Source organism: Phodopus roborovskii, unplaced genomic scaffold (genome assembly GCF_943737965.1).
Source record: "Phodopus roborovskii unplaced genomic scaffold, PHOROB, whole genome shotgun sequence".
Lineage (NCBI taxonomy): Eukaryota > Metazoa > Chordata > Mammalia > Rodentia > Cricetidae > Phodopus > Phodopus roborovskii.
This window is the reverse complement of record NW_026125052.1, coordinates 4,470,875-4,497,264: the sequence shown is the minus strand read 5'-3', so window position 1 is coordinate 4,497,264 and position 26,390 is coordinate 4,470,875. Positions and strand designations below refer to the sequence as shown.

Genomic DNA, 26,390 nt, shown 5'->3' with positions numbered 1-26,390 from the left:
TCAGGCCCTGATGCTTGCATGGCAAGCCCTTACTTGCTCTCCATCCCCTAGATATATGGTGCTTATGGAGCATCCAGGATCACACTGTTTAATACTCATCTAATTGTCTCACTGGCCACATGGGCACTCAGAATAAGCAAAATATCGACCAGTTTACTTTAGAGCAGTGTTGGCCTTCTACTGTGTGTGGAGTCTAAGCAGATATGCTATGACTTTGGAAAGTTGTCCCTAGGCCATCTTGAATGAAGAGGTAAAGTTGAAGGTGTGAAGGTGGCAGAAAACCAGAAGGGTCCTGAGACTAGGGAGACATTACACCAGACCCAGGCTTAGTATCTCTGGTCTCCTTTAATCTTAGAAATAAACTTCTTCTAAGGGTCAGAGAGAAGGCTCCATTGCCAAGAATGGGTGGGTACTGCTTTATTGAGAACCCAAGTCTGGTTCCCAACACATCAGGAGGCTCGCAACTGTAACTCCAGCTCCAGAGAAGCTGTGTCTCCCTTTGGCCCCTTCAGGCATCTGCATTCATATGTGTAGTACATGCATGAACACCCACAAATACACTAACACATACAATTTTAAAATAGACATAAAATATATTTTTAAAAGGCACAAGGCCATGGGGCAGTGGTGGTACCTTTAATTCCAGCACTCGGGAGGCAAAGACAAGTAGATCTCTGAGTCGCCTCTGGTCTACAGAGTGAGTTTCAGGACAGCCAAGGTTAAACAGAGAGACCCTGTCTTGAAACCTCCCTCCCCCAAAAGACTCAAGGTTCTACTTTATTTGAACTGTTTGACATAGAAATTTCCTCTACTCATAACTGGATATAATTCTGGTAAATATAAAAGACATCCAAAGGTCAGCTGATGAATCTAAAGACTGGTCTGGGAAGACTATCAATAGACTTGATGTTACCAGTTGATGACTGGCCATGAAACCATGACAACGTGAGATCACTAAGGAAGAGAACAGGCTCTAGAGCAAAATTCTGAGGAGCACCACATTTGAAGGATGGGCAGAGGAAGAGGAGCCTGCAGAGGAAACTGGAGGGATTGATCAGAGAGGTAGGGTAAAACCAGGGCACCACTGTGTCACAGAAGCCCCCAGAGGGCAGACCCAGACAGGGTCCTGACCGACAGTGGAGAAGACAGCCACTTTTGTTGGTTTAACTACCATGGAGCCTCAGAAAACAAATTTAGGTTTCTGTTGTCTCTGCTTCTACTGAGTTAGCTTTCTGAAACTGTGACAAAATCCTTCTAGCAATCAACTTACATAAAGAAAAGGTTTGGGTTCTGGCTCTTTGTAGTGATATATACCACTACAAACAGTCAAAAGATTTCAGTCCAAGGTCACTGGTCCTGTTGCTTTGGGCCTGGGTCAGTGTTCCATCATGGCAGGAGTGTGTGGTACTTCACACAGCCAGGAAGGAGAGAGATAGAGACAGATAGAGGGGGTGAGTCAACTAGAATAACAATGCTGTTCCCAAATATTTCTTCCAAGTGTGCATTCCTAATGACCTAACCTCTTTCTAGTAGTTCTACCTCCTAGACTCTCTACTACCTCTCAGAAGCTCCATGGGTTAGGTACCAAACCTTCCACAATTGGCCCTTTGGAGGGGCATTTATGATCTGTGCTATAACTCTCTCTCTCTCTCTCTCTCTCTCTCTCTCTCTCTCTCTTTCTCTCTCTCTGTGTGTGTGTGTGTGTGTGTTTCTCTCTCTGTCTGTCTGTCTCTGTCTTTTTGAGACAGAGTTTCTCTGTAGCTTTGGAGCCTGTCCTGGAACTCAATCTGTAGACCAGGCTGGCCTCAAACTCACAGAGATCTACCAGCCTCTGCCTTCTGAGTGCTGGGATTAAAGGTGTGAGTCACCATCGCCTGGCTATCTATAACTCTTAAGGTTCGTCATGCCATCTCCCCTCTCAGAGCACTGCAGTAGACTCATTAGGATTAGGCTGTAGCTCCTTCTCTCATCCTTTGGACCCTGCCAAAGTCTGGCTCTCACCCCTCTTGCCCATTCCTTTCCTCAGCACACTGATGTATCTGGCTTCCTATCATTCCTTGCTTGAGTCCATGTACTTCTATCAAGAGAACGTACCTTTCCCCCTAAATCCCACCCACTTTTTATACCGTTCCCTGGTTCTTTAGGCAAATTGGTTGTCTCCAACCCTGTGCCTTCTAAGAACTTTGCTTATTCTGGTCACAGGTCTCAGTGGAGTCTTACTGGTGTTAAATTTGGTTGTGTGTATGTATGCCTCCAATAGCCTTGAAAACTTGGAAAAATTAATATTGCCAAGTTGTCAGTACTTCTAGATTCAATACAACCCCTATTAAAATATCAGCTAAAGTTTTTTTTAAAGATCTATTTTTTTTATGTGTATGTGTCTATGTGGGTTTATGTGCACTGTATACATACAGGTGCCTTTGGAGCCCAGAGGATATGGTATCCCCTGGAAACTGAGTTATGGGTAGTTGTGAATGGCCTGGTGTGGATGCAGTGAACCAAACTGGTCCTCTGGAAGAACGATAAGCATTCTTAACCATTGAACTATCCCACTATTCCCCTCAACTAGAGTTTCTAACATAAATTGATAAATTATAAAGTCAAAAGACCCAGAATTCGTCAGTGGTGTGTGTGTGTGTGTGTGTGTGTGTGTGTGTTTGAAATTGTCTTTCCATGCAGCCCAAGCTCGTATAGGACTCTCTATGTAGCCAAGGCTGGCCTGGAACTCATGATCCTCCTGTCTTAGTTTCCCAAGTTCCAAGGTGTGCACTACTGAGCCTGCTCTACTTCCCTGGACCAAACCCTGAGGAAGTCAAAGCTGGAGGAGTCATTTGCTGCTTAGTAGCTGCGGTAATGGGAATAGTTCTGTGGTGGCAGAAGGGTAAAATAAGTGGATCTATGAAGTTGAATTGACAGTCCAGAAGTTAGCTTTCACATTTATAGTCATTATTTTTGACAAGGGTCTCAGGACGAATGACATGGGATAACTGGATATCACAGGCAAAACAAGGCTATGGACCCTACCTTCCATTCATTCAGTTCATTCAGGGCAGGTATAGTAGCACACACTTAAACACAGCACTCAGGAGGCAGAGAGGTGGGCAGATCTCTGTGTGTTCCAGGCCAGGAAGGACTGCATACCCTGTCTAAAGATAAACAAACAAACACATAAATAAATGAATCAGATCACTGAACTAAAAATGGAAGAACTAAAACTCTTAGAAGGAAATATAGGAGTAAATCTTTGTAATTTGGGAATCACATGATGCTCCTTTGATATGACATCAAAGCACAAGTGGAAAAAGAAAACACAAATTGTATTTTGTCAAAATTTAAAGCTTGCGCTTCCAAGGACTGTCAAGAAACTTGAAAATAAAATCCACAGGAAAAGAGGAAATATTTGTAAACCAGGGTCTTAGGAGGGTTTAGTGTCTAGAATAGACAACGAATACATAGAGGCTGGAGAGAGGGTTCAGTATTAACAACACATACTACTTTTCCAAAGGACCTGAGTTCAGTTCTCAGCACCCAGCACCTAGGTCAGCTCCAGGGAATCCAATTCCTCTGGTCTCTGTAAGCACCTGCACTCACATACAGAGACACATAATTAAAAGTAATAAAAATAATTTAAAAGAGCTGGGTGAGTCGGGCATTGGTGGCACACACCTTTAATCCCAGCACTTGGGAGGCAGAGGCAGGTGGATCTCTGTGGGTTCAAGTCCAGCCTGGTCAACACAGCCAGTTCTAGGATGACAGGCTACAAAGCAATACAAAGAAACCCTGTCTTGAAAAACAACAACAACAACAAAAAACCAAAATAACAACAACAACAAAAAACCCCCAAAAACAAAAGCAGGCAGATCTCTGTGAGTTTGAGGCCAACTTGGTCTACAAAGCTACACAGAGAAACCTTGACTCAAAAAATACAAGATAATAATAATAATAATTTAAAACATATATCTCAATATGTTAACATGCTAATCAATTTTAAAATGGACAAAGGATGTGAACAAACATTTCTCTAAATGAGATATACAAATAGTAAACACATGAGAAAAGATGGTGAACATTGTTAGCTACCAAAGAAATGCAAATGAAAACCACAAAGAGATAGATACCTCTTCACAGCCACCAGACTGTCTCTAACTAAGAAGTCATTGCTGGGCAGTGGTGGCACATGCCTTTAATCCCAGCACTTGGGAGGTAGAGGCAGGCATATTTCTGAGTTCTAGGACAGTCAGGGCTACACAGAGAAACCTTGACTCAAAAAATACAAGATAATAATAATAATAATTTAAAACATATATCTCAATATGTTAACATGCTAATCAATTTTAAAATGGACAAAGGATGTGAACAAACATTTCTCTAAATGAGATATACAAATAGTAAACACATGAGAAAAGATGGTGAACATTGTTAGCTACCAAAGAAATGCAAATGAAAACCACAAAGAGATAGATACCTCTTCACAGCCACCAGACTGTCTCTAACTAAGAAGTCATTGCTGGGCAGTGGTGGCACATGCCTTTAATCCCAGCACTTGGGAGGTAGAGGCAGGCATATTTCTGAGTTCTAGGACAGTCAGGGCTACACAGAGAAACCCTGTCTCAAAATCAAACAAACAAAAGAAGTCACATAATTTGGCCAGCAGATAAGCTTGATGACCTGAGTTTGATGTTTGATCCTGTTCCTTGATCCCACATGGTGGAGAGAAATGATTCCCATATATTGTCTTTTAACACACACACACACACACACACACACACACACACACACACACACCTTTTTTTTTTTTAAGTCCAGTAATAAAAATGTGGTACATGACTGTAATCCCAACACTTGGGAAGTAGAGGCAGGAGGATGAGAAATTCAAAGCTATCCTTGGCAACATAGTTTGAAGCCAGCCTGAGCTACATAAGACCTTATCTCAAACAAATACATATATATTTGTACATACATATATGGTAGGATGTGGTGGCACACACCTTTAATCTCAGCACTCAAAAGCAGAAGAAGCAGACAAATCTCTGATTTATAGGTTACCCTGATTTACATAGTGAGTTCCAGGCCAGCCAGAGATACACGGTGAGACCCTCTCTCATATTAATAAATAAATGTTGATTAAGACACGAAGGGACTTCATGCACTACTTGTAGCAGTGTAAAATGGTGTAGTTGTTTGGGAAAACAATCTGCTATTCCTTGAAAGGTTAGGATAAAGTTGCCATAAAACCCAAGGAATTCCACTCCTAGAGAGAGGGTAATTCCATAACCAAAAGAAACAAAGACTTTATCTTTCTGGCAACATATTTATGAGTTTAAAGGTAGAAAAGTGGTGGATTTCTTGCTGAGCATGGTCAAGGCCTTTGATTTGATGCCCAGAGCAGAAAAATTCAGATGTTCATCAACTTTTAGGAAAGCAAAGAATATTCATAAAATAAAGCACTTATGTACACTATAACATGTAAACCTGAAAACATTATATTGCAAATTTGCCAGAAAAATACCACATACTGTATGAGACCATTTGTAGGACAGGCAAATCCATAGAGGTAGAAAGTAGATTGACGAGGGCTGGAAAGGAATAGGAGAATAACTGGCAATGGTAATGATTTTTTTTGTTGTTTTGCATTTTACAGATAGTCTATGTAACCCCTGGTTGTCCTGGAACTTGCCATGTAAACTAGGCTGGGTTTGAACTCACAATGATCTGCCTACCTCCTGTGCTGAGATTAAAGTCACGTGTTACTACACCCAGAAGGTTTTGTTTTAGGGGTGATGAAAAGTTTTAAATTTTGATAGGGTGTTGACTACAAAGATATATGAGTATATATACAAATATATATATATATATGTATATATATAAATTATGCATACATATATTAAGTTATGCACCTTAAAGATTGTTTTTGAAGTTAGCTTTAGGTTGACAAGATGGCTCAGTGGGTACAGACATCTATTGCCAAGCCAGAACACCTGGATTTAATCTCCCAGCCCCCATATGGTGAAAATTAAGAATGACTCCTGCAACTTGTTCATGTATTATATTAGGTTTCCATAGCTGTGAAGAACACCATGACTGCCAGCAACATTGGGTGGAAAGGCTTATTTCATGTTATTTCTAGGCACCAATTCTTCCTTCAGGGACTGAAGCAGAGCAGCACATCGAGGAACACTGCTTACTGCCTTGCTTCCCATGGTTTGCTCAGCTGGCTTTTTTTTTTTTATACAGCTCAGGCCACCGGTCCAGGGGTGGCCCTGCCCACAGTGCGCTAGGCTATCCTGCATCAATCACTAATTACAAAAATGACCCACAGACATCCCCACAGGTCAATCTGATGGAAATAATGCCTTAATTGAGGTTCTCTTTTCCCAGGTAACTCTAGTTTATATCAAATTGACAAAAACTACCTACTTAACCTCCTGACCTCCACACTCAAGCATTGTAGCATGTGCTCACCCATAAATAAATAAACATGAAAAAAAAAGTAGGGCTACCTTATGTTGAAATGTACATACAATAGGCTTCCATTTTCCCAGTGAAAAGACCCTTAGCTACATTTTAGTATGTCTGAAGAGTCAAAGTGCTTATTTTCTCGTTGGTTCATTTGGTTTTATATTTTTCAAAATTAGTCTCAAAAGAAGGCTGGGGGTATGGCTTAGCGATAGAGTTCTTATTTGGCATGAGCAAGGCCTAGGGTTTGATGTCAAGAATAGAAAAAAAAATATTTTTAAGGCTGGGCATTGGTGGTGCATGCCTTTAGTCCCAGAACTGGGGGAGGCAGAGGTAGGCAGATCTCTGTGAGTTCGAGGCCAGCCTGGTCTATAGAGCAAGTTACAGGACAGGCTCCAAAGCTACAGAGAAACCCTGTGTCGAAAAACAAATGAGGTGTGTGTGTGTGTGTGTGTGTGTGTGTGTGTGTGTGTGTGTATCTTTATTTAAGAATTTCCAAAAAGGGAGGCAGGCAGGCAGGCAGGCAGGCAGGCAGGCAGGGAAGCAGGGAGGCCTGGGGATACAGTTGAATGGCAGAGAACTTGCCTGGTATGTGAATTCAAGCTCCAACAATGTTGAAAGGAGAGAGGGGATAGGAGAGGGGGGAGGGATGGGGAGAGAGGAGGAAGAGGAGGAGGAGGAGGAGAGAGAGAGAGAGAGAGAGAGGAGGGGAGAAGAGGAGGGAGGCGCGATTGTACAGACCTCGTATGAACTCATCTACTGGCGGTATCTTACCCTGAGACTTAAGATAAGAAAGTGTGTATGTTTTTATGACAGTAAGGACTGGGACTTCCTAATATGACTCACACACCCCCATCCCCTCCCCTCCCCTCCTCTCCTTTCTTCCCTATCTCTCTCATTTTAAGTCAGGGTTTCATCTTGTAGCACAGTTGGGACCAGAACTCACTATGTAGCCCAGGCTAACCCTTCTCCAATTCCCTGTAGCCTTTGAAGTAATTCATTTGATAAAGGTCTTGGCAGAATGACTTTGTCACCTCCACAATCTGTGGTCCAATCCCTGTGGGTGACCCAGTTAGCTGGAGTTTACCTAAAGATCCCAGCCAAATAAATGCTCAGGAGAAAGTGAGGAGGAAGTCAGTTTAGAAATCAGGGCTGGATTTACCCCGGGCGCTGACAGTGATTTGTTTTAGCTAGCAATTTGTTCTGGGCAGGAAAAGCCCAGTGTAAACAGCATGTGTTGCTGGTTCTGGGGAGAGAAACAGAGGAGCCTGAGCACCTGCAAGAGAAGGAGTGTTCTTGCAGTTGTGCTTTTCAGCCACTGATGGGCATGCCCAGTTTACCTAACACTTGGGAAAACTTTCCAAGAACTGTGTTAGGTCCTTCATTATACAGAGAAATCACATGTGACCCCTATCAGCAAGAGACAACAGACGGACCTAAGACCAACAAGTTTAATAGGAAGTGGTTAGTGGTGAGCCCTGGAAATTACAGAGCCCATGACAGGGACAGGTATATATCTGCTGTGAGATTTGGGGAAGGAAGGCATCTTAGATGTAAGAAGCAGCCAGGGAGAAAAGCTCTTAGTCTTAGGGGAAAGAGCCACTTGAACAGAGGTGTGGAATCTGCATGTGGGAAATGCAGGCAGCTGAGGTGTTAGAGGAGCAGCAGGCAGGAGATGGGAAGTGTGGGGAGACCTGGCAAACAGAGAGATGTGTGTGTCGGAGTGTGTTAGGAAAAGGGCAAAGTCCTTATTCTGAACAGGAGGGAAATATCCACATTGTTAAAGGATTCCTACTGTAGAGCAGACCATTGGGGGTCAAACGGCCCTTTCACAGGGGTTGCCTATCAGATATCTTACATATCAGACATTTACATTTCCATTCACAACAGTAGCTAAATTAGTTTCGAAGAAGCAACGAAATAATTTTATGGTTGGGGTCACCACAGCATGAGGAACTGTATTAAAGGGTCATAGCATTAGGAAGGTTGAGAACCACTGGAAGAAAGTAGAAGTGCCAAGAATGAAGACAGGAAACCGAGAGGTGATGAATAGTGGGTTGGATATAGGTTATCGGCAAAACAGGAGGTGAGCAGTGAAGGGCATGCAGTGCTTTATGAGGAAGATGCAAGTCCAGGGAGGAGCTCTGATTTCTGGACTGTGCCTGCCGGTTTCTAGCTTATGCACAGGGCTTTGAATGGAGAGAATTACAGAGAAGGGAAACAAAGCTGATGATGGCTAATATTTGTCAGCTACATGGACCAGGCACTTGGGCTGAGATTTTTTCATGCATTTTATCCCTTAACTCTATAAAGCATACATTATTCCCAACTTATAGCTGAGGAAAATGAAAGTTTGTGATCTGAATAGCTGGGCCAGATCTGCACACTGCACAGCTTTTGAATGGCGGAAAGAAGTTAGAATCAAAGGAATCCATTCCTGGAATACCACTAACTATGAGGTGTGGTGTGTGTGTGTGTGTGTGTGTGTGTGTGTGTGTGTGTGTGTGTGTGTGAGTCTCTCTCTCTCACTCTGTGTGTGTGTGTGTGTGTGTGTGTGTGTGTGTGTGTCTGTCTGAAGGGCCTGTGTGGATAAATCTAGGGATGAGAAGAAAAGAGTGTCCAGGTTCCAGGCCATAGTTACAAATCATTAATATAGGTAAAGCTTGTGAGTTGAGTAAGTAATCTGAGGTGACCTGAAATTAAAACAGATGGAGGGTAAAAAGACAAAATCAATCCCTTCTGTTGTAAATCAGAAGATACGACTGATAGCAAAGAAATAGGAAACCAGGCAATTTCAAACAGCTCTGTCAGATAGACTTCCCCAAGTTAGTGAATATATTAATTATCATATATGCAATGCTGCCTAGTAATTATTTTAGGCAATAAGCATTTTGCATAAATAGCATTAATATAGGACAAGTTTTCTAAACACTGTTCCTGGAGATATTTCATGTTTGGATTAAAAAAACAACTTTGGCCCAGCGTTGGTGGCCCATGCCTTTAGTCCCAGCACTCGGGAGACAGAGGCAGGTAGATCTCTGTGAGTTTGAGGAGGTCAGCCTGGTCTACAGTGCTAGTTCCAGGACAGGTTCCAAAACAATACAGAGAAACCCTGTCTCGAACAAAACAAACTAAACACACACAAAACACACACAAAACAACCCAACTTTAGAGCCAGGAATAATGATACAGACTTTAATTCCAGCACATGGGAGGCAAAGGCAGAGGCAGTTTGAGGCCAGCCTGGTCTACATAGAGAGTTCCAGGACAGCCAGAGCTATATAGAGAGACTTGGTCTTAAAAAAAAAAAAAAAAGATTTTGGAGGAGGCTGGAGAGCTAAAAGAGTACTGGTTACTCTTTTAGTGGATATGGGTTCAATTCCCAGCACCCACAAGGTATCTGGCAACCATCTATAACTCCACTTACAGGGATCTGGCCTCCATGGGGATCAGGCACACATGTGGTATACAGACATAAATGCAGGCAGAATAACATGTAAAAAATATTAACAAAGAGACAGCATAGGAAAATGAAAAAGAACTTTGGAGTGACATAAGTTTCAAAAATGATGGTATGATTTAGGCAGAGCCAAGTCCTTTTTTTATACTTACAGTTCAGGGTTAGGTGGCACAGTAGTCTAATGGCTAAGGTCGTAAGCACTTGGGACAGACTGAGCTTGAATCTTGCGGACCACAAGATGGGTGGCTTTAGGCAAACTACCCAACTACAGTAAGCTAACAGCTACTTACCCAAAGGGGGACAGTAATAATTCACTTCAAAACTAGTTTAGTGTAGTAGAATAGAATGCTTTACATTTGAAACACTTAGATCCTGCCACAGAGTGAGGGCTCCATACAGGTTAGTTATCTATACACTATACTATTATTTGGGGATCAAACTCAGGGCCTTGAGCATGCTGGGTAAGCACACACTCTACCACTGAGTTACATCCCCAAACTCGAACCCATGTTTTAACAAGTCTCATACAACACACACACACACACCTCAAATTTCTGAAGAGCCACAAGTCTTAACCTAACTTTTGTTGAGAGTTTTAGCTTCTATTTCCATCCCATTATAATCCACACTAGGAATAATTAATCTCTCTCCTCTCTACTCGAGAGGAGTAGGGAGAACACAGTAGGGTCATTAACGTTCATAATCACTGTTGTGGCCGGCCTGTAGCAAGACATGCCAGGAAGTGTGTGTAGCGTGTGCTTTACCATTTCCCACTTCCTCCCTCCATTGGCTGTTCTTGAGCAGTGAACATCTACAATCATACATCACAGTTGTGAGCTTCAGACCTTGAAAGGGGCAGGAAGCTAAGGAAGGTTATGGAAAGAGGATGTTAGCTTTCTCCAAGTCCCTAACAGTTACTCCACAAAAGCCCCAGGTGGTTGACCCAGCCTCTAGCCCCTCCCCAAACTTGCCCCACCCTTCATTCATTAACACAGGCTGACATCAGAATACCCCCTGAATGAAGGAATGCCCCAAGCCTTTGCCTGGTCAGTCAGTCCCTCACTGAAGATGGGAGAGACAGCTGTAGAATGCAGAAGCCTGAGGGGACTATTTCCCACATTTGGTCTGACACATAATGAATACTCAGTTATGATACTCCCAAGCAGGGCAGGCTAAGGCCACAGCAACTGACTTTTCACTCAGGGTTTATGTCAGGGAAGAGAAAAAGATAGGCATGGGAACTGTGCCAGGCAATTTGCTAACATCCACTGAGTGGCCAGAATGTCTGACCTCCCACTGAAGACTCCATTATGCACACCCTTTTGATAGACCCTTTGTGGGTCAAAGTTTGGGAGGAAAAAGACATTTCCTGAGTGTCTTCTCTTTTCTTAGTTGGAATACCACGAACGATACCTCTGAGAACACATTTATACACATACACATGTACACCCCAGTGTCTGCTGCCTGTATTTTTCCAGTTGTAGCCCAAGGGAACTAACTTGTCAACGGCTCTGAATCTGTTCTGTCTACATTTTTGTTTTTCGAGACAGGGTTTCTCTGTGTACCCTGGCTGTTCTGGAACTCACTCTAGACCAGGCTAGTTTCGAACTCACAGAGATCCACACACCTCTGCCTCCCGAGTGGGTGTTGGGATTAAAGGCGTGTGTCAGCAATGGATGAAGAGGTTTTTAAGACACCTCAGGGCTCATACCTATAAACGTTCAGTTTAGTTCCCGCTGGTTCTGTTTAACTGGACAGGTGCGGACGACTGACTGGAAATGGTTCTCAACTCTATCCCCAAAGGAATCAAGGATCATAAACTGCAGAGGCTGTACCTCCATTGTTCTTGAATACAGTGATTAGGGCCCCAGCTATGAGTAGGGAGAAAGGCCATGGGATTCGTGAACAAAGGCTGAGCTCTACAATCAGAGACCTTTCCAGAATGTGAGGGGGGCAGGGGGCCCTTGAGGACTGCTTATGCTTTTATTTCACCATGGGGATTGGCTGTTCCGCTCTCAAGTGCTGCCGGCGGAGGGAAATGCTGTCCTGTATTTCCCCTCACCCCTGGTGATTTTTATCCCATTCCCTGCCTCTTTCCAAAGTTGGGACCTGGAGGCCTTCTCTCCTGAGTCGGAGCTCTCCATCCTCCCAGTCTTCCGTTCTCCTTGGAACTGGGGCCTCCACGCCCCTCTCTCTTTTCCTTTCTGGTCCCCACACTCTTTACAACCTCTGCAGGCCAGGGCCGAAGGGCTCGGCATTCTCTTTTCTCTTCTTCCAAAGGCCACAGCTCCCCCCGCCCCCCTTCTCCAGCTCCCCTTCCCCACCCCCTCCTCCGCCCCGAGGCATTGTGGGAGGAAACAAGATGTGGAGCGAGAGCGGCGCCGGGAGAAGCCCGCAGTGCGGGGCCGGGCGGGCTCAGCCAATGGGGAGCGCGGACGGCGGCGCGCGCGGCAGGGGGGCGGGGGCGGGGCTCTATTTCAGGGCCGCGCGTCGGCCGCGCTCAGCGGCGGAGCAGAGCGGACAGCGAGGCAGCAGCGGGAGCAGGCTTGCTGCCGGGTGGCGCGAGGCGGAGCGCGGGCGGCCGAGGGAGCTCGGAGGGCGGACGGCAGCGCGAGCGCTCGGCCCGGGGCTGCGGGAGCAAGGGGGACGCCGCGGCGGCAGTGGCTGCTGCTGCAGGACGAACCCAGGGGACACCGCCCCTACCCGCGCTCTGCTTCAGCCCTGCGCTGCTCCCCAGGGGCCTGTGCGGACTCGCCTGCGTGACGGTGAGCGGGGGTCCGGGGGCAGCCGGCGGCGCCCTGCTCGGCCCGAGCGCCGGAGATCCTCGTGCGGCGGCCGGAGGCCTCGCAGCTCCCCGGGGGGGGGAGCCCGCCCGCGCTGCGAGGAGGCCTCTGGGGTCCCGAGGAGAGCGGGTGGAGAGGGCTCGGGCATGACGCGGCTCCTCCCGCCGCCGCCACCCTCCGGGGCGTCCTTCCTGCAGAGAGGTCGCCCGGTCACTCCGGCGTGGCTCCGGGCCTGGAGGGGGAGGGCGAGGGCGGAGGACTGGCCGCGGCCTGCGGACCCGGCGGGGCGGCGGGTGCTTGCTTTCTCAGCGCCCACAGATGCTGCCCTTCGTGGTCGCTGCCCTCTGGAGGACGCGATAGGATGTGTGTGTGTGTGTGTGTGTGTGTGTGTGTGTGTGTTGCGGGGGCGGGGGTGTACGGCCCCCTTAGAAATTTCCAAGCGAGGCAATAAGGTTTGTACGTGTTAAGGAATGGTGCAAGACGGTCCGTGTCATTTGGAAGCTTAGCCTTTTTTTTTTTTTTTTTTTTTTTTTTTTTTTTTGTCGCAAGACCGAGGACACACAGGATGAGAACTGTCCTGGAGTGCTCCTTTTGCGTTTTCCCAGAGCTACTGGCTCGTGACTCAGGAAGCTGGCTTGGGGCCCTTTGGCCATCCTTTTATCTGGAGGCCCAGCTGCCCCCTCCTCCCCCCCAAGGAAAAGCTAGCTGGGCGACTCTCCCTATCCTTTTCTCTCTGGCACCTTGGATAGGGGTTGCTAGGGCCTCACCTTTCTGCGGCGCCTGAGGGGCCAGGGGTGAAGAATCGTGGCATTGTAGTCACAAGACCAGCATTATGTAATCGCAGGCTCTCCCTCGGAGAGTAAGATAGCTTTTAATTACTGTGACAAAGTTGATCCTTCTGACTTGAGGCAGTGAAGCAGGTGAGGTTTTTGGTTTTTTTTTTGCAAAATGGTGCCAGTTTCGTACTTCGTCTTCTGTAGCCAGGCTCCACCCCCAACCTCTGGATTTGTAAACAGTGCCCCCTTCTGAGTGGTAACCTGGAGCCGGCCACCAGGTGACATTGTTGCTTCTTCACTTCTAGAAAGGTCTCGACACATCAGTCTTTTTCTTTTGCTCAAACCTCGCAGAGATTGCCCTTTTTTCCTCTCATTCCAGCCCTTGGTTTAGAAATATGACTGTTTGCCCAAGGTCATAGAGCCAGGCAGCTTTAAACTGCATCCCTTGACCTTTTTCATCACCACAGACTCCTTGAGGCTCCAAATTCCCCCTCCCCCCCAGTGCCTGCTTCATTTGGCAATGTCCAGGCCTCGATTCCTTGCCTAGCAGCCGTCGTGTATACATTCTGTGCCTTTGATGGTCTGAGTTCTTTTCATCTCACCCAGTGGGTAGTGTGGAGTCAGAGAAGTAGCAGTTTGGAACGATACCTGGCATCGCTCCTTGAGCAGTGAGGCTCCTGTGTAGCTGTGTGTCAGACTGAATCAGAGCGAGTAGCATATTTTTTTCTCTCCCGTTGGGCTGGACCACAACCAGTGGTGCTTTTGGAGTTGAGGTGAGAGGAATCGATCCTGCTGTGTGGGATGAGACTGACTGGTCAAGGGCAGGGGCAAGATTTTGTGGCTCCTTTTGTTGTAAAGTAGCTCTCATAACTAGAGGCTGCCAGGGTAGAAAGGTCCATGAAGCAGCATCTTGGAAAGCCTGGTTGCTTGCTGGATGGTGAATGCCATGGCCCAGGAGCAGCCCTTTTTTTGAGCCTTCATATGTCAGTGTCCTGCCCTTCTTCCATCTCCAGGTATTTCTAGGTCCTGTGTTTTTATTGGGTCTCCGTGGTTGCTGAGCCTGGCTTTGAATGCTTGATTTTCCTACCTCTGTCTCCCAAGTGTTATAATTTCAGGTGTGAACCACCTCACCTGGCCTTTTTTTTTTTTTTTTTTTTTTTTTTTAAGGGGAAGTTCTCGGCTTTCCTGTCAGGATAAGAAGACATTTCTCCAGATTTTCACTTCATTAATGAATATTAATAATAATTTTTACACGAGGAAGCAAAAATTCAGAGAAATAACATTATTGTTGGGGCCTTGACTCAATTGCTAAAATTCAAAAATTGTATTGCACTTTGAAGATTGAACATGGTAGTAAGGAGAGCAGGGAAGAAAAATGTGGATGGGATGACACATGGCCGCTTCTCCAGTTAGAGATATGCCAGCCCCAATATTTAAGAGGTCTTTATTACCTCTTTTCCACCAGGCCTTGTGTGCCAAAATGGAGTTGGCCCTTTTTCTGTGAGGGGACAGTGAGTTTTTTATATCTTAGGCTTTGTGGGCAGAATAGTCTTGAGGACTCATCTCTGCTGTTGTAACATGTTCCTATAAAACTTTGATTTATAAAAACAGGTGTTGATTGAGTCTGGCTGGACAACAGCCCCCTTGTATAGACTTCTCCTTGTTTGCAGATGCTCTCATATAACCTTAGTTAATTCTTAAACAACCTCCAATTGAGAGCTGACCTCATTGCTAAAATGGAGGTAATCGATACAGAAAGGCCAGATGCCTTGCCCAGACCACAAATGTTCAGAGTCAGGACCAGAAATCAAGGATACTAATTTCTCGCAGGTGTTTTCTGCCATGAACCCAGGAAATGTTATAGTCATTTAATCATTCGCTGAATCTGTTCAGGTGTTAGCTTCTGGTTTTATCCCCATTTTACAGAGGGTGACATAAAACACAGAGGTAAATTCACTTGCTGGAAGATAGTTAGGGGATGCATTGTTTTACCACTCTGGATATTGGTGTTGTACTGTAGTTCAGAGTGTAGGAAATACATAGCTATGAAGAGTTAGAAAATTCATTTTATGTGTGTTTTAAAACATGAAGTCCTACACCTACATTTCTTTTTAACTTGCCCTGTATTTTCAAGAAGTAGGGGCCATATTTCTGCTAAAAGCTTGTAAGTGTAACCACCCTTTTTTTTCCTTTAGAGATCTGGGGTCTTACTGTGTATCTCTGGCTAGCCTAGAATTGCCTTTTTTGACGGGGCTGGCCTTTAACTCTGAGATCCAACTACCTCTGTCTCCCAGGTGCTTGGATTTAAGGTTGCTCCACCATGCCCAGCATGCTTCCTCTTAATGTCTCTTGTCTGTGTTTCATATACTTCCACCTTCTATAGTGCCCTCCAGCCCTGAAGCTCCCAACCTCTAGCTTTGTCCCTTGCCACACTGAGAAGTTGTCAACTTTACTTTTGTGCTCCTCCTGCAGTGTCAAGATGTCTGACCGGAAGGCAGTGATCAAGAACGCAGACATGTCTGAGGACATGCAACAGGATGCCGTTGACTGTGCCACACAGGCCATGGAGAAATACAACATAGAGAAGGACATTGCTGCCTATATCAAGAAGGTAAGCCAGGAGCATGAGGGTTGACAGCTGAGCGGAGGCAAGGCGGTCAGGGTCAGGGCAGGTAGTTCCTGAGAAAGCAGGGTAGCCCTTCAGACAAATCCTGCAGCTGGATTATGGGGTGGTTCTGAATTGCCAAAACAGTCACCATAGTGATTCTTGATGAGAGTTCTGCTGAAGCTTTGTTTTACAAATCATTATGTCATTGGAAAGGGAATACTATGCAGAGAAACTTTAGAATTAATATTACTAGCCCAGTTGAGAATTATTCAATATTCAAATTTAAATGACATTTGAACGAATGCTGTGTGATTCTGAATAGATTTTCAGGGAACTTCATCATTTACAGTGGTATATCCTTTATAATGCTCATGATATGGAACATTTTCTTTTCCCTAAAAAAGGACTAAGGGCCTGCATATTTTGCAATATTTCGTACTCTTCTCCCTATATTCTCTTAATTTTTAAAAAATTATCTTATGTGTATGGATATTTTTGCCTATGTGTATGTCTCTATACCACAGTGCATGTGGAGGCCAGAAGAGGCCATCAGACCCCCTGGGACTGGAGGTAGATGGTTGTAAACCGTTATGTGGATGCTGGGAGTTGAATCCAGGTCCTAGGAAGAGCAACAAGTGTTCTTAATTGCTGAACCAACTCCAACACCCCCCTCCCTACATTCTTTAACAGCATGAAGCCTGACCATGGTGGCACATGCCTTTGATCCCAGCACTCTGGAGGCAGAGGCAGGCAGATCTCTGAGTTTGAGGCTAGCCTGGCCCATATGGCAAGTTCTAGGACAGCCAGAGCTACACACAGAAACCCTGTCTCAAAAAAACAAGAAAAAAAATGAGTTTGAATATTTAGTCCTTTGATTTCAGTAGGGACTACTAGGAAATAAATGGTAAAGAAAATCAGGCTGGGTGTTGGTGGTGAGCTCCTTTAATCCCAACACTCAGGAGGCAGAGGCAAGCTGATCTCTGAGGCCAGCCTGGTCTACCAAGCTAGTTCAAGGACAGCCTCCAAAGGCACAGAGAAACCCTGTCTCGAAAACAAACAACAAAATCTGTACTGGTTCAACATAGGTGTAGTTTTTTTACTGAATATTTTAAATGTATGGTTGGTTGAATATATGGATGTAGAACCCACAGATGTAGAGGACTGACTTGTAAGTTTTATAAAAATGGTTCAACATTAGAGTTTGGTTATTGAAAACTTCCTAAATGGGGTTGGTGAGGTGGCACAGGGCAAGGGTGGCTTCCACCAAGCCCGATGACCTGAGTTTGTTCCAGGAAACCCACACAGTGGAAGGAGAGAATGGACTCCTGCAAGTTGTCTTCTGACTTCCACATGTGTGTTGTAGCATACTCAGCCACTCCCAAACAAACAAACAAATGTAAATATTTAAAAGAAAAAGAAGAAAAATTCCTAAATGAATACCTCAGTGGAAATGGTTAACACTGAAGAGGCAGCTGAACCAGGAGTAATAGCACAGGCCCCTGACTGCTGTCAAAACCCACGTGGTTCGCTTTCTGTTTTTGATATTGTTTATTGTATGAATGTTTTGCCTTCCTGTGTGTATATTTGTCATATGTGTGCTTGGTCCCTGTGGAGGTCAGAGAGTGCATTAGATTGTTTGGGATAGGAGTTACGGTGGCTGTGAGCCACTGTGTGGGTGCTGGGAATTAAGCCCAGGGTGTTTTATAAATAAAGAGTAGCTAGTGCTCTTAACTGCTCTCCATTTTTCTAGCCCCCAAAACCCATGTCTTAACTAGAGGCATAGCCCAGTCATTGGCCTTCTAAGCTCTGGCATTTTAAAAAAGATGCATATGGGTGTGGTGGCAGTCGGCACAGTAATAAGATGGGTCCAGTGTATCTCCAGTTTCACTGTTTTCCTACCCTTGAAGGGTAGAATCAGACATGGAAGTCAAGAGAAACCTCCCTATGTATGGAGCTGGGGAACAGAGTCCTTCCTACATGATTGATGTCTTTTTCAGTCCCACCCAGAGAGAAAGTAGACTCATAGTTTCTCAGCATGAGAAGAACCCTTAAGTGACCCAGTAGAGGGAGGATAATGGCTCCTCCTTTAGACAGAGTCTAGAATCAGGATTGAAGTTATATTTGGCTTTCTTTGTTCCTTAGTACCTCATGGAATTGTGTGGTGTGGGTGCTTTTAGGAAGTTAGACAAGAATGTGGAGTATCCAGTGGACCAGAGAGCTGTGGGACAGCCTTGATATGCTACTGTCCTTTCACAATTTGTGGAAGGATACATCTAGAACTGAGCTGTGGGCTGAGCCCCTGTGTGCTAGGGAGCTGTCTGATTGCTCTCAGGGATCTCTTGGGGTGATCTCTTAGTGTGAGGCAGTCAGTGGGCACACCACACATGGTGCCATGCAACTGGTCCCGGTACTTAACAGGTAAATCCCCATTTGTTCCCAGTGGAATGCTGGTTTAGTAATGTGTGAGGCAGTGGGTGACCAGGACCCACTTGACTGCTCTAGGACATACTGGATTTATTGATTATTATCTTGACAAATCATAGGGTGGGCAGGTCTGGGTGTGGGCTAACTAGAGGGAGGAGAGATGATCGGGGTGTAGAGTGCTAGAGGCTTGGTGGGGAGGAATAATGGAGCCTTTGTAGTTTATTATTGATGAGGGTAGGAATGTCATTGCCAGCCTTAGAACCTGAACCTCTGAGGCCCTGGGCTGGGGTGGCAGGGTTGGGGTTGGATACTAGACAAGGTGGGTGAGAACAACCGAATGTGTGTGCCGGGAGTGTGACTCCAATCCTAACCACCTTTCTTTACTTTTTTTTTTTTTTTTTTTAAGGAATTTGACAAGAAATATAACCCTACCTGGCATTGTATCGTGGGCCGAAATTTTGGCAGCTATGTCACACATGAGACAAAGCACTTCATCTATTTTTACTTGGGTCAAGTTGCAATCCTCCTCTTCAAGTCAGGCTAGGTGGCCGAGGTGAAGGTGTCAGTGGCGGCGGCAGCGATGGCGAGCAGGCGGCGTTGCTGGGACTGTCTTGCACTGGGGCCAGCATCAGGAAGTCCTCTCCAATGGCTGTGCTACTGCATGGACTGTATACTCGATTTCATGTGTGTGTCGCAGTAAACAAAACCAAACTTCTTTCTGTTTAGTTGCCTGGGGAAGAAGGCTGCTTTATGTTTATTTTTTTTAAGACTTTAAAAATATTTTTTTGGTTGTACTGCACTAGGAACTCTCTCCCATCCCTCCTTTTCTCTCTCTCTCCCTGTATAAAATAAAAGGCCCTCAGCAAAGCCCAAGAGACCAGGAAGCTGAGGAGTAGAGAACAGGTCTGTAGAGGTAGAGCAGCGGCTGCCTCTTCTGTGGGTACATGCTGCTTTAGGAGGGCCGGGAACTGTGAGGACATTGTTAGGATTGGCAAGGAGGAGAGAGGGGTAGGAAGTTGGGTGGGGGGATTGCTCTAGTACCAGGGAGAATATTCCATTGAACTGTGACTTTATGGCTTGGGGGAGGGGGGGTGGGGTACAGACTTACGAGACCCTGAGATGTGTTTGTGGTGTGGGAGTGGGGAGCAGACTTGTATTGCCGTCCTTGTCAGGGTCTCTTAAGTAAGGGCTGTGTATTTGTGGATTACCCTCCTTTATTCTTCCAGCCAGATGTCACGTTGGAAGGATACTAGGAGTAGGATTAACTTGACTTTTTCCCTTTACATTCTTCTGTCTGCTCCCTGCTTAGCCCTTGTTTTTTTCTCATTCCTCAGTTCTCTTAGAGCAGCCTTGTTGGCTGGCAAGGGAATTTCTGGTGACTGTAGTTCCTTAGTTAGGTCTTAGTGATCAAACCAAATCAGTGTCCCCCTCGATTCTTCCTTGTGTGTGTTTGTGTTTGTCTGTGTGTCTGTGTGTGTGTGTGTGTGTGTGTGTGTGGGGTGGGTCTGGGATAGAAGGGAGGGAAGGGGCAGGATATGCGGAATCTAGGGTGTATGGGGAGGTAGGGGACACAGTTCTAAGTGGGCGTTTGTTACCTGTTGGGGTGAGGACAGGTTGGTGTCACACCATCCCTCTCCCCTCAGCCATCTAGCTTGGACACCCTGATTTGCCCTATGGCTGGCTGTTTCTGAGAAAGTTTTTGGATAGTCACCCAGAACAAGATGGCCATACTGCCACTTGCCCTGGAGTTGGATCTGTGGGCAGGGAGCAACTTGTGGCTGGTCCCAGCCTCTAGTGGGTATGGAAGAAGTGAGGGCAGAGAAGGGGCTCCTTGGGACAGTTCTGAAGTATAATAATGAAGCGTTGGGAGTCAGGCGGAGAAGGGTTGTGAGTGGGGAAACCTTCCAGAGAAGGGTGCAAGGGAAACCTTGGCTGTTGTTGACATGATTGGGGTGGGTGGGGATTGTCATTGCCAATTGAGCTGCTGGTTCTAATGAATCACATTCAGAACATTCAGTAGGGTTGACACTGTAAGGGGTGGGGAAATTCAGCTTTTTTTCCCCAGCCCATCCTTTGAGGGTGGGGGAAGGCAGGAGAATGCCCCTTCCTCCTAAGCCCTTAGTGTGTATTGAGCTTTTTTTTTTTTTTTTTCTTCAATGCTGGCAGGGGAGGGTGGGAACTGGTGGTGACTGAGTTCCCTGTTCAAACCTTTCACTGGGTAAAGGTTGAATGAGTCTAGGTTTTATTTTCCTTATGAATGTCTAGATCTGTGTTTCTCCCTGCCCTCCAAGACTGGCCAGTTGGAAGTGTCTAGTTTTTGTTCATCTCTCATTTCTAGTGCAGGGACTGAGACCCTGCCACATCTATGCTCTGCATCCATGCCTCTTTTGGACATTAAAGGTCGATTGATGCACTTCTGAGCTGTTGGGGTTTCTTTGGGGGTGAAGGGTTGGTTGGCCTGGTGCTGTTGGTGCCACAGTAGGTGTGGGGGAGGGTGGGGTTTCCTGGGTGAAGTAGAATGGGAGTGTGTTACGGATGACAATCAGAGGTAGGCCAAGCTTCAGATTCAAAGTTGGTTGGCAGGATCTTGATGAGGAGAGACTGCCTTTGGGATAGTGAGGGCAGTTGAGGGATTAATAAAGGGACTGAAGACCCTGCCCAGTCATCTGCTTCTGCTCCAAATGACCCCTGTGACAACACAATGCCTACACAGGTAAGTCTGATCTCAGTCTGCAGGGCTTTTGGTAACCAGTCCCATCTTGAGCCTTGGAAGGGAATGATAAACAGGCCCATATGAGAGGAAGATGGACACTGGAATTCTTACAGAGGAAACAGCCTCTCAAGTCTGTGCCCAGGTCAGGTGGAGAAAATCAGTGTCAGTATCTGTACTTATCCCCAGTCCAGGGTCTTCTCTAGCCAGTTGAGAACAGTCTTGAGGGGGTCAATCCCCTACCTGTAAAGAACAAGAGCTAGGGATGAATGAAGGGTACCTGGTAGAGACAACAGCCTAACAGTAGGTAGGAGTTGTCCACTGTAGTGTGTCCCTGTCAGTCTCCCTGTCCCTGAGCCCTAGGTGGCATTTCGCCTAGCCCCAAGGTGTAGCTATTGTAGTGACTGCTCAAATATCTGACTCCTGGATATATTAATACATAATGGTGTACTCTGCTCCCACCTTCGCTTTGACCACCTTATTCTGCATGGTTCTGCTAGCCTGCCTTATTTCTCCACCCACATCATCAACTGCTGTTTCTTAAAGCATAGTTGTGCCCATCTGCAGCAAGTGCTGAAAAAGTATTTCCTGGCCAGATGGAAACAGTATTGGACAGTCTAGGCAGCCCTCTTGATGCGAGTCACCCAGCTTTCTGGAAGAATCTTGGAGGGGATAGCAAGCTTGAGACCATCTTGCTTGCCAGCTCTGCAAGAGGAATAAGATGCTTTTCATTTTTAAAACCATGCTTTCACGTTGCTTGAGTCCCAAGAGCAGTCATTAGTCAGATGATACTGGGATGAACAAACTGAATTGTCTTGAACACACTTAGCTGGTAGCACTGCCAAAGCTCCAGGTTAAGCGGGTTTCTCATTGATACACCTTAAGGTTTAGGCCTAGCCGTCATGGATGGCTGCCATGAAGAGGTCCAGCAGAGTGCTAGGTTGCTGCTGTGGCCTGTTTGATACTGTCTTATCTCAGCTGGGCTTTTTAGAGGTTCACAAAAGCAATGTTGTGGGGAAAATGTGTGAGGTCTTACTCCTCCAACTCCTGAACACTCTGCATGTGGACAAGTTAGTTGTTTGGCCTTTCTGAACCATCTGCATACAAAGAAAATGAATATTGCTTCCCAAAAGTGTGGTTATGAAGATTAAAATGAATATCTGCTAATAAAGTCTAAGAAGACAAAGGGATCCCTGGGAAATCAAGATCATGTTCACACACATTGCACCAGCCTTTCCCTTCCCCACACATTTGGACATATACAGGGGACAAAGTCCAAGGCCAGAAACATATAAAGTCACATAGATGCCAGGACAAGTGGGGTGTAAACTTTGGCTACTGATTAAAAGCAAGGTTTGATCTTGGTTTGAGGTAGCAGGAGGGACTGGTTTGTCACTAGGTCCTGGGTCCCCTACTGAACTCTGCTGGTAAACAGGTCAGTGCATTTTAGTATCTCTCAGATATATGCTGTGTAAACATAAACTCCAGAATGTTTATATCCTTGAAAGAAACCCTGTAGCTTTGTGTAGTCAATTCTCCTTTTAGCCTTTAGAAAACACTAATCCATTGTGTGTGTCTATGTATGGAGGCCAGAGGTTGACACTGGGTGTCTCCATCACTGAGCCTATAGTTTGCTGGTTTGGCTAGACTGGATGGCAGCAAGTCCCAGGCATTATCCTACCTGCCTCCTTGGTGTTGGGATTACTGGCACTTGCCACTGTATTTTTTTTTAATTAAAAAAAAAGTTACACATGATTTGCATGTCTACAACTTGTGTATTCCTGCTTATAATATTGAATCCCCTGGAACTGGAGTTACAGTTGTGAGTTGCAATGTGGGTGCTGGGAGTTGAACCTAGGTCCTCTGGAAGAGCAGCCAGTGCTCTTAACTGCTGAGCCACCTTTCCAATTCCTATACCTGGTTTTGTAAACATGGATCCTGGGAAATCAAGCTCAGGTCCTCATGCCTGTGTGGCTAGCACTTTACTGAGTCACCGCTCCAGCCCACTAACCTACTGTGTCTCAGAATTTGCCTGTTCCCATTTCACACAAATGGAACCATGCAATATTCAAAAGCTAGCCTTTGAGTCTAGCTGCTTGGAGTGTTTTCATGATTTGCCAAATGCCTTCTCTTTCTGGCCAAGTACTAAATAGACACTACATTTGGTTCATATGTTGAAGGATTTTTCTTTTTTCTTTTTTGCTATTGTAAATTGTACTGCTATGAGCATTTATTATGAGCATTTATGTCCATATTTTTGTGTGAGTATCCTGCAGTTGCCACATGTACTGCACTGTCATTGTAGCAGAAAGCAGTGATAGGTAGTATGTGAATAAGTATAACTTTTCTAGTATCTGTAGCTTTGTAGACCAGTCCGTACTGTGGGAAACAGTAGCACTTCTGCCTGTCAGCACAGCTGCCCTGTGTACAACTAGGGACGAGTAAGTGCCCCTGGGTCCAGTGCTCTCTAGCTCCATCTGCAAACTCCAGCCATGTGACCAAGTTATGATAGGTGACAAGGGGAGAGGGGAGGAAACAAAGGTGTGTGGCCCATATACAAACAAGACAAAAAAGGGTCGACACAAAGTCCAGTTGGGTGGGGCTTCAGGGCTCAGCCTCTGCCCCTGGCGCTGCAAGCACCCAAATCACGTGGCCTGAACAGTGACAGCAGCCCAGACCTGTCACAGAGATTCCTCTCTTGGGATGGCCTCAAATCCAGCAGTGTTGGGGACCCTGAGTGAGTGGCACACTCAGCAGGTAAACTTTTATTATATTTTGTGGTAGTGGATGGAACCCGGGTCCTCATACTAGGCAAGCACCTTGCCACTGCACTGCAACCCCAGGCCACAAGTGACAAAGTTGTGGACTCCAAAGTCTAAATAAAGAGGCCTATTAGCTCTTCAAGGTTCTTTTCCAGCTATGTGAGGGGCCCAATCAACAACTTTTACTTTGAAAGTGAAATCCTGACATAGCCCACCCAGGCTACTGAACCCCCAGAAATTCCACTAATGTTAAAGTCTGATGTATTAGCAAGTGGATTTCCTGTGTATACCACGTAGTGCTCACTAGGTCCTATCAGTATCATGTCACCCATGGAGTGGACCAGTGTGACATCTGGTGGTAGGGAAAAACAGGGTCCCTGTGGACTAAATGATGACAAGGCTGGAGAGTTATTCCCTAGATGTAGGCTGGTGGGAGTGTTGGTGTTGACAGTGGAGTGCAAACGGCTTCTGGTCTTTACAAACAGGTATGGAGAAAGGCATTTGCTACCTCAAACACTGTGTATCAGACACCTGGGAATGTGTTGCACGGCTCCTTTTCTGGGGTTCTGAACTGGAACTGGTCCTTCCTCCTTTCCTTTTTTTTTTTTTTTTTTTTTTTTTTTTTTGAGACAGGGTTTCCTCTGTGTAGCCCTGGCTGTCCTAGGACTTGCTCTGTAGACCAGACTGAGGTGGAACTCACAGAGATCCGCCTGCTTCTGCCTAGGCATATGCTACCACTGACCTGCTTCTTTCCCTGTTTTAACTGTATTAGTTACTTGTTGCTGTGATGAAAATCCCTGACCAAGGCACCTTAAGGAAGGACTTTCTTCAGCTTGTAGTCCCAGAGCTCAGTCTGTCACAGTAACCAGCCAGAGCAGAGGAGTGTTCATGACCCTCTCACTGTTTTTTCTCAGACAAGGATCCCAGCCCATGTTAAGGTTGCTCTTCCCACCCCAGTGACTTGTTATTTTAGATATGTCAAGTTGACAACTTCTGTGATAAAATACCAGAACAAAAGCAACTTCAAGAGAGAGATGGTTTATTTGGCTATCACAACAAAGTCAAAGCAAGAACTCGAAGCAGTTAAGTCATACCCACAGTCAAGAGCAGATAGAGAATAAATGTATGAAGCCGGGCATTGGTGGTGCACACCTTTAATCCCAGCACTTGGGAGGCAGAGGCAGGTGGATCTCTGTGAGTTTGAGGTCAGCCTGGTCTACATATCGAGTTCCAGGACAGTCTCCAAAGCAATACAGAGAAACCCTGTCTCGAATAAACCAAAAAATAAAGTGTGCATGCTTACTTGTTTGTGCTCAGCCCATCTTCTTGTACAACTCAGGACTAAGATCCAGGACTATGCAGCACTTACATTCCAGGGAATGGTACTTTTCCGTTCTGGGGATTACTCCCATCTCAAGACGATTCCCACCCCCGCATGCCAACGGGCCAACTTAACCTAGACAACCTACCTGTCAATTACAAGTAACACCAGAAGAGTATGGTGTGCATCTTTAATGCCAGCACACGGAGCCAGAAGCAGGCAGATCTCTGTGAGCTGAGGCCAGCCTGGTCTACAGAGCAAGTTCTAGGCTAGTCAGAGCTACATAGTGAGACCCTGTCTCAAAAACAGTAACCATCACAACTGTACCCCTTGTCACTTTCTACCCCTTGTCCCCAAGGTCTCATGTTTATCTCACAATATAAACTATAGTTTACCTTTAAAAGTTCCTTAGTGTCTTAGTTAGGGTTACTTTTGCTGTGGTAAGATATGATGACCATCACTGTTCATCATCAAAGAAAGTCAAGACAGGAACTCAAACAGATCAGAAACCTGGAGGCAGGAGCTGATACAGAGACCATAGAAAAGTTCTGCTTACTGGCTTACTCCTCATGGCTTTCCCAGCCTGCTTTCTTTAGAACCTAGGACCACCAGCCCAGGGATGGCACCTTCCATAATGGCTGGGCCGTACCCCATTAATCTTTTTTAAAAAATGCCCTACAGGCTTGCCTACAGCTCAGTATCATAGAGTGAATTTCTCAATTGAGGTTTCCTACTCTAAGATGACTCTTGCTTGTGTCAAGTTGACATAAAATTAGCCAACACACCACAGTCTTTAAAAATTCCCGTATTTTATCTGGGCTATCTGCCTCCAGCAATTGGGAGGCAGAGGCGGGTGGATCCCAGTGAGTTTGAGGCCAGCCTGGTTTACAGAGTCTCAGGACAACCAGGCTACACTGAGAAGCTCTGTCTTGAAAAGCAAAACAAAACAAAACAAAAAAATTTGCAATATTTTACAAGTCCAAACTCTCCCAAATAAAATCAAGCAAGTTTTGTACTTTCAACATACGATGGAACAAATACACTTTCTCATTCTAACGTGAAAGTCTAGGGGTCATAGCAAAGGCAGCAC

The 26,390-nt window shown here is 45.7% G+C and overlaps 1 protein-coding gene across 2 annotated transcripts; it reads left to right on the top strand.

Moving 5' to 3' along the window:
- Positions 1 to 960: 960 nt before the first annotated feature.
- Positions 961 to 19,222, top strand: Dynll2 (dynein light chain LC8-type 2). 2 transcript variants are annotated; one of them, XM_051191258.1, is made up of 3 exons: positions 961 to 1,062; positions 15,948 to 16,086; positions 18,914 to 19,222. In XM_051191258.1, exons 2-3 carry the CDS (start codon positions 15,955 to 15,957, stop codon positions 19,049 to 19,051), a joined length of 270 nt encoding a protein of 89 aa, XP_051047215.1. In that variant the 5' UTR covers positions 961 to 1,062; positions 15,948 to 15,954; the 3' UTR covers positions 19,052 to 19,222. The 2 variants fall into 2 exon arrangements, with proteins under 2 accessions (XP_051047215.1, XP_051047139.1); XM_051191182.1 differs by lacking the exon at positions 961 to 1,062 and adding an exon at positions 12,437 to 12,681.
- Positions 19,223 to 26,390: the final 7,168 nt, after the last annotated feature.

What these genes read in the sequence shown, in the direction of transcription:
- Dynll2 (XM_051191258.1), top strand. Translation starts at nt 15,955, where the DNA reads ATGTCTGACCGGAAGGCAGTGATCAAGAACGCAGACATGTCTGAGGAC. An exon ending in TTGCTGCCTATATCAAGAAG is followed by an intron (nt 16,087 to 18,913) that starts GTAAGCCAGGAG and finishes TTTTTTTTTAAG; the next exon opens with GAATTTGACAAGAAATATAA.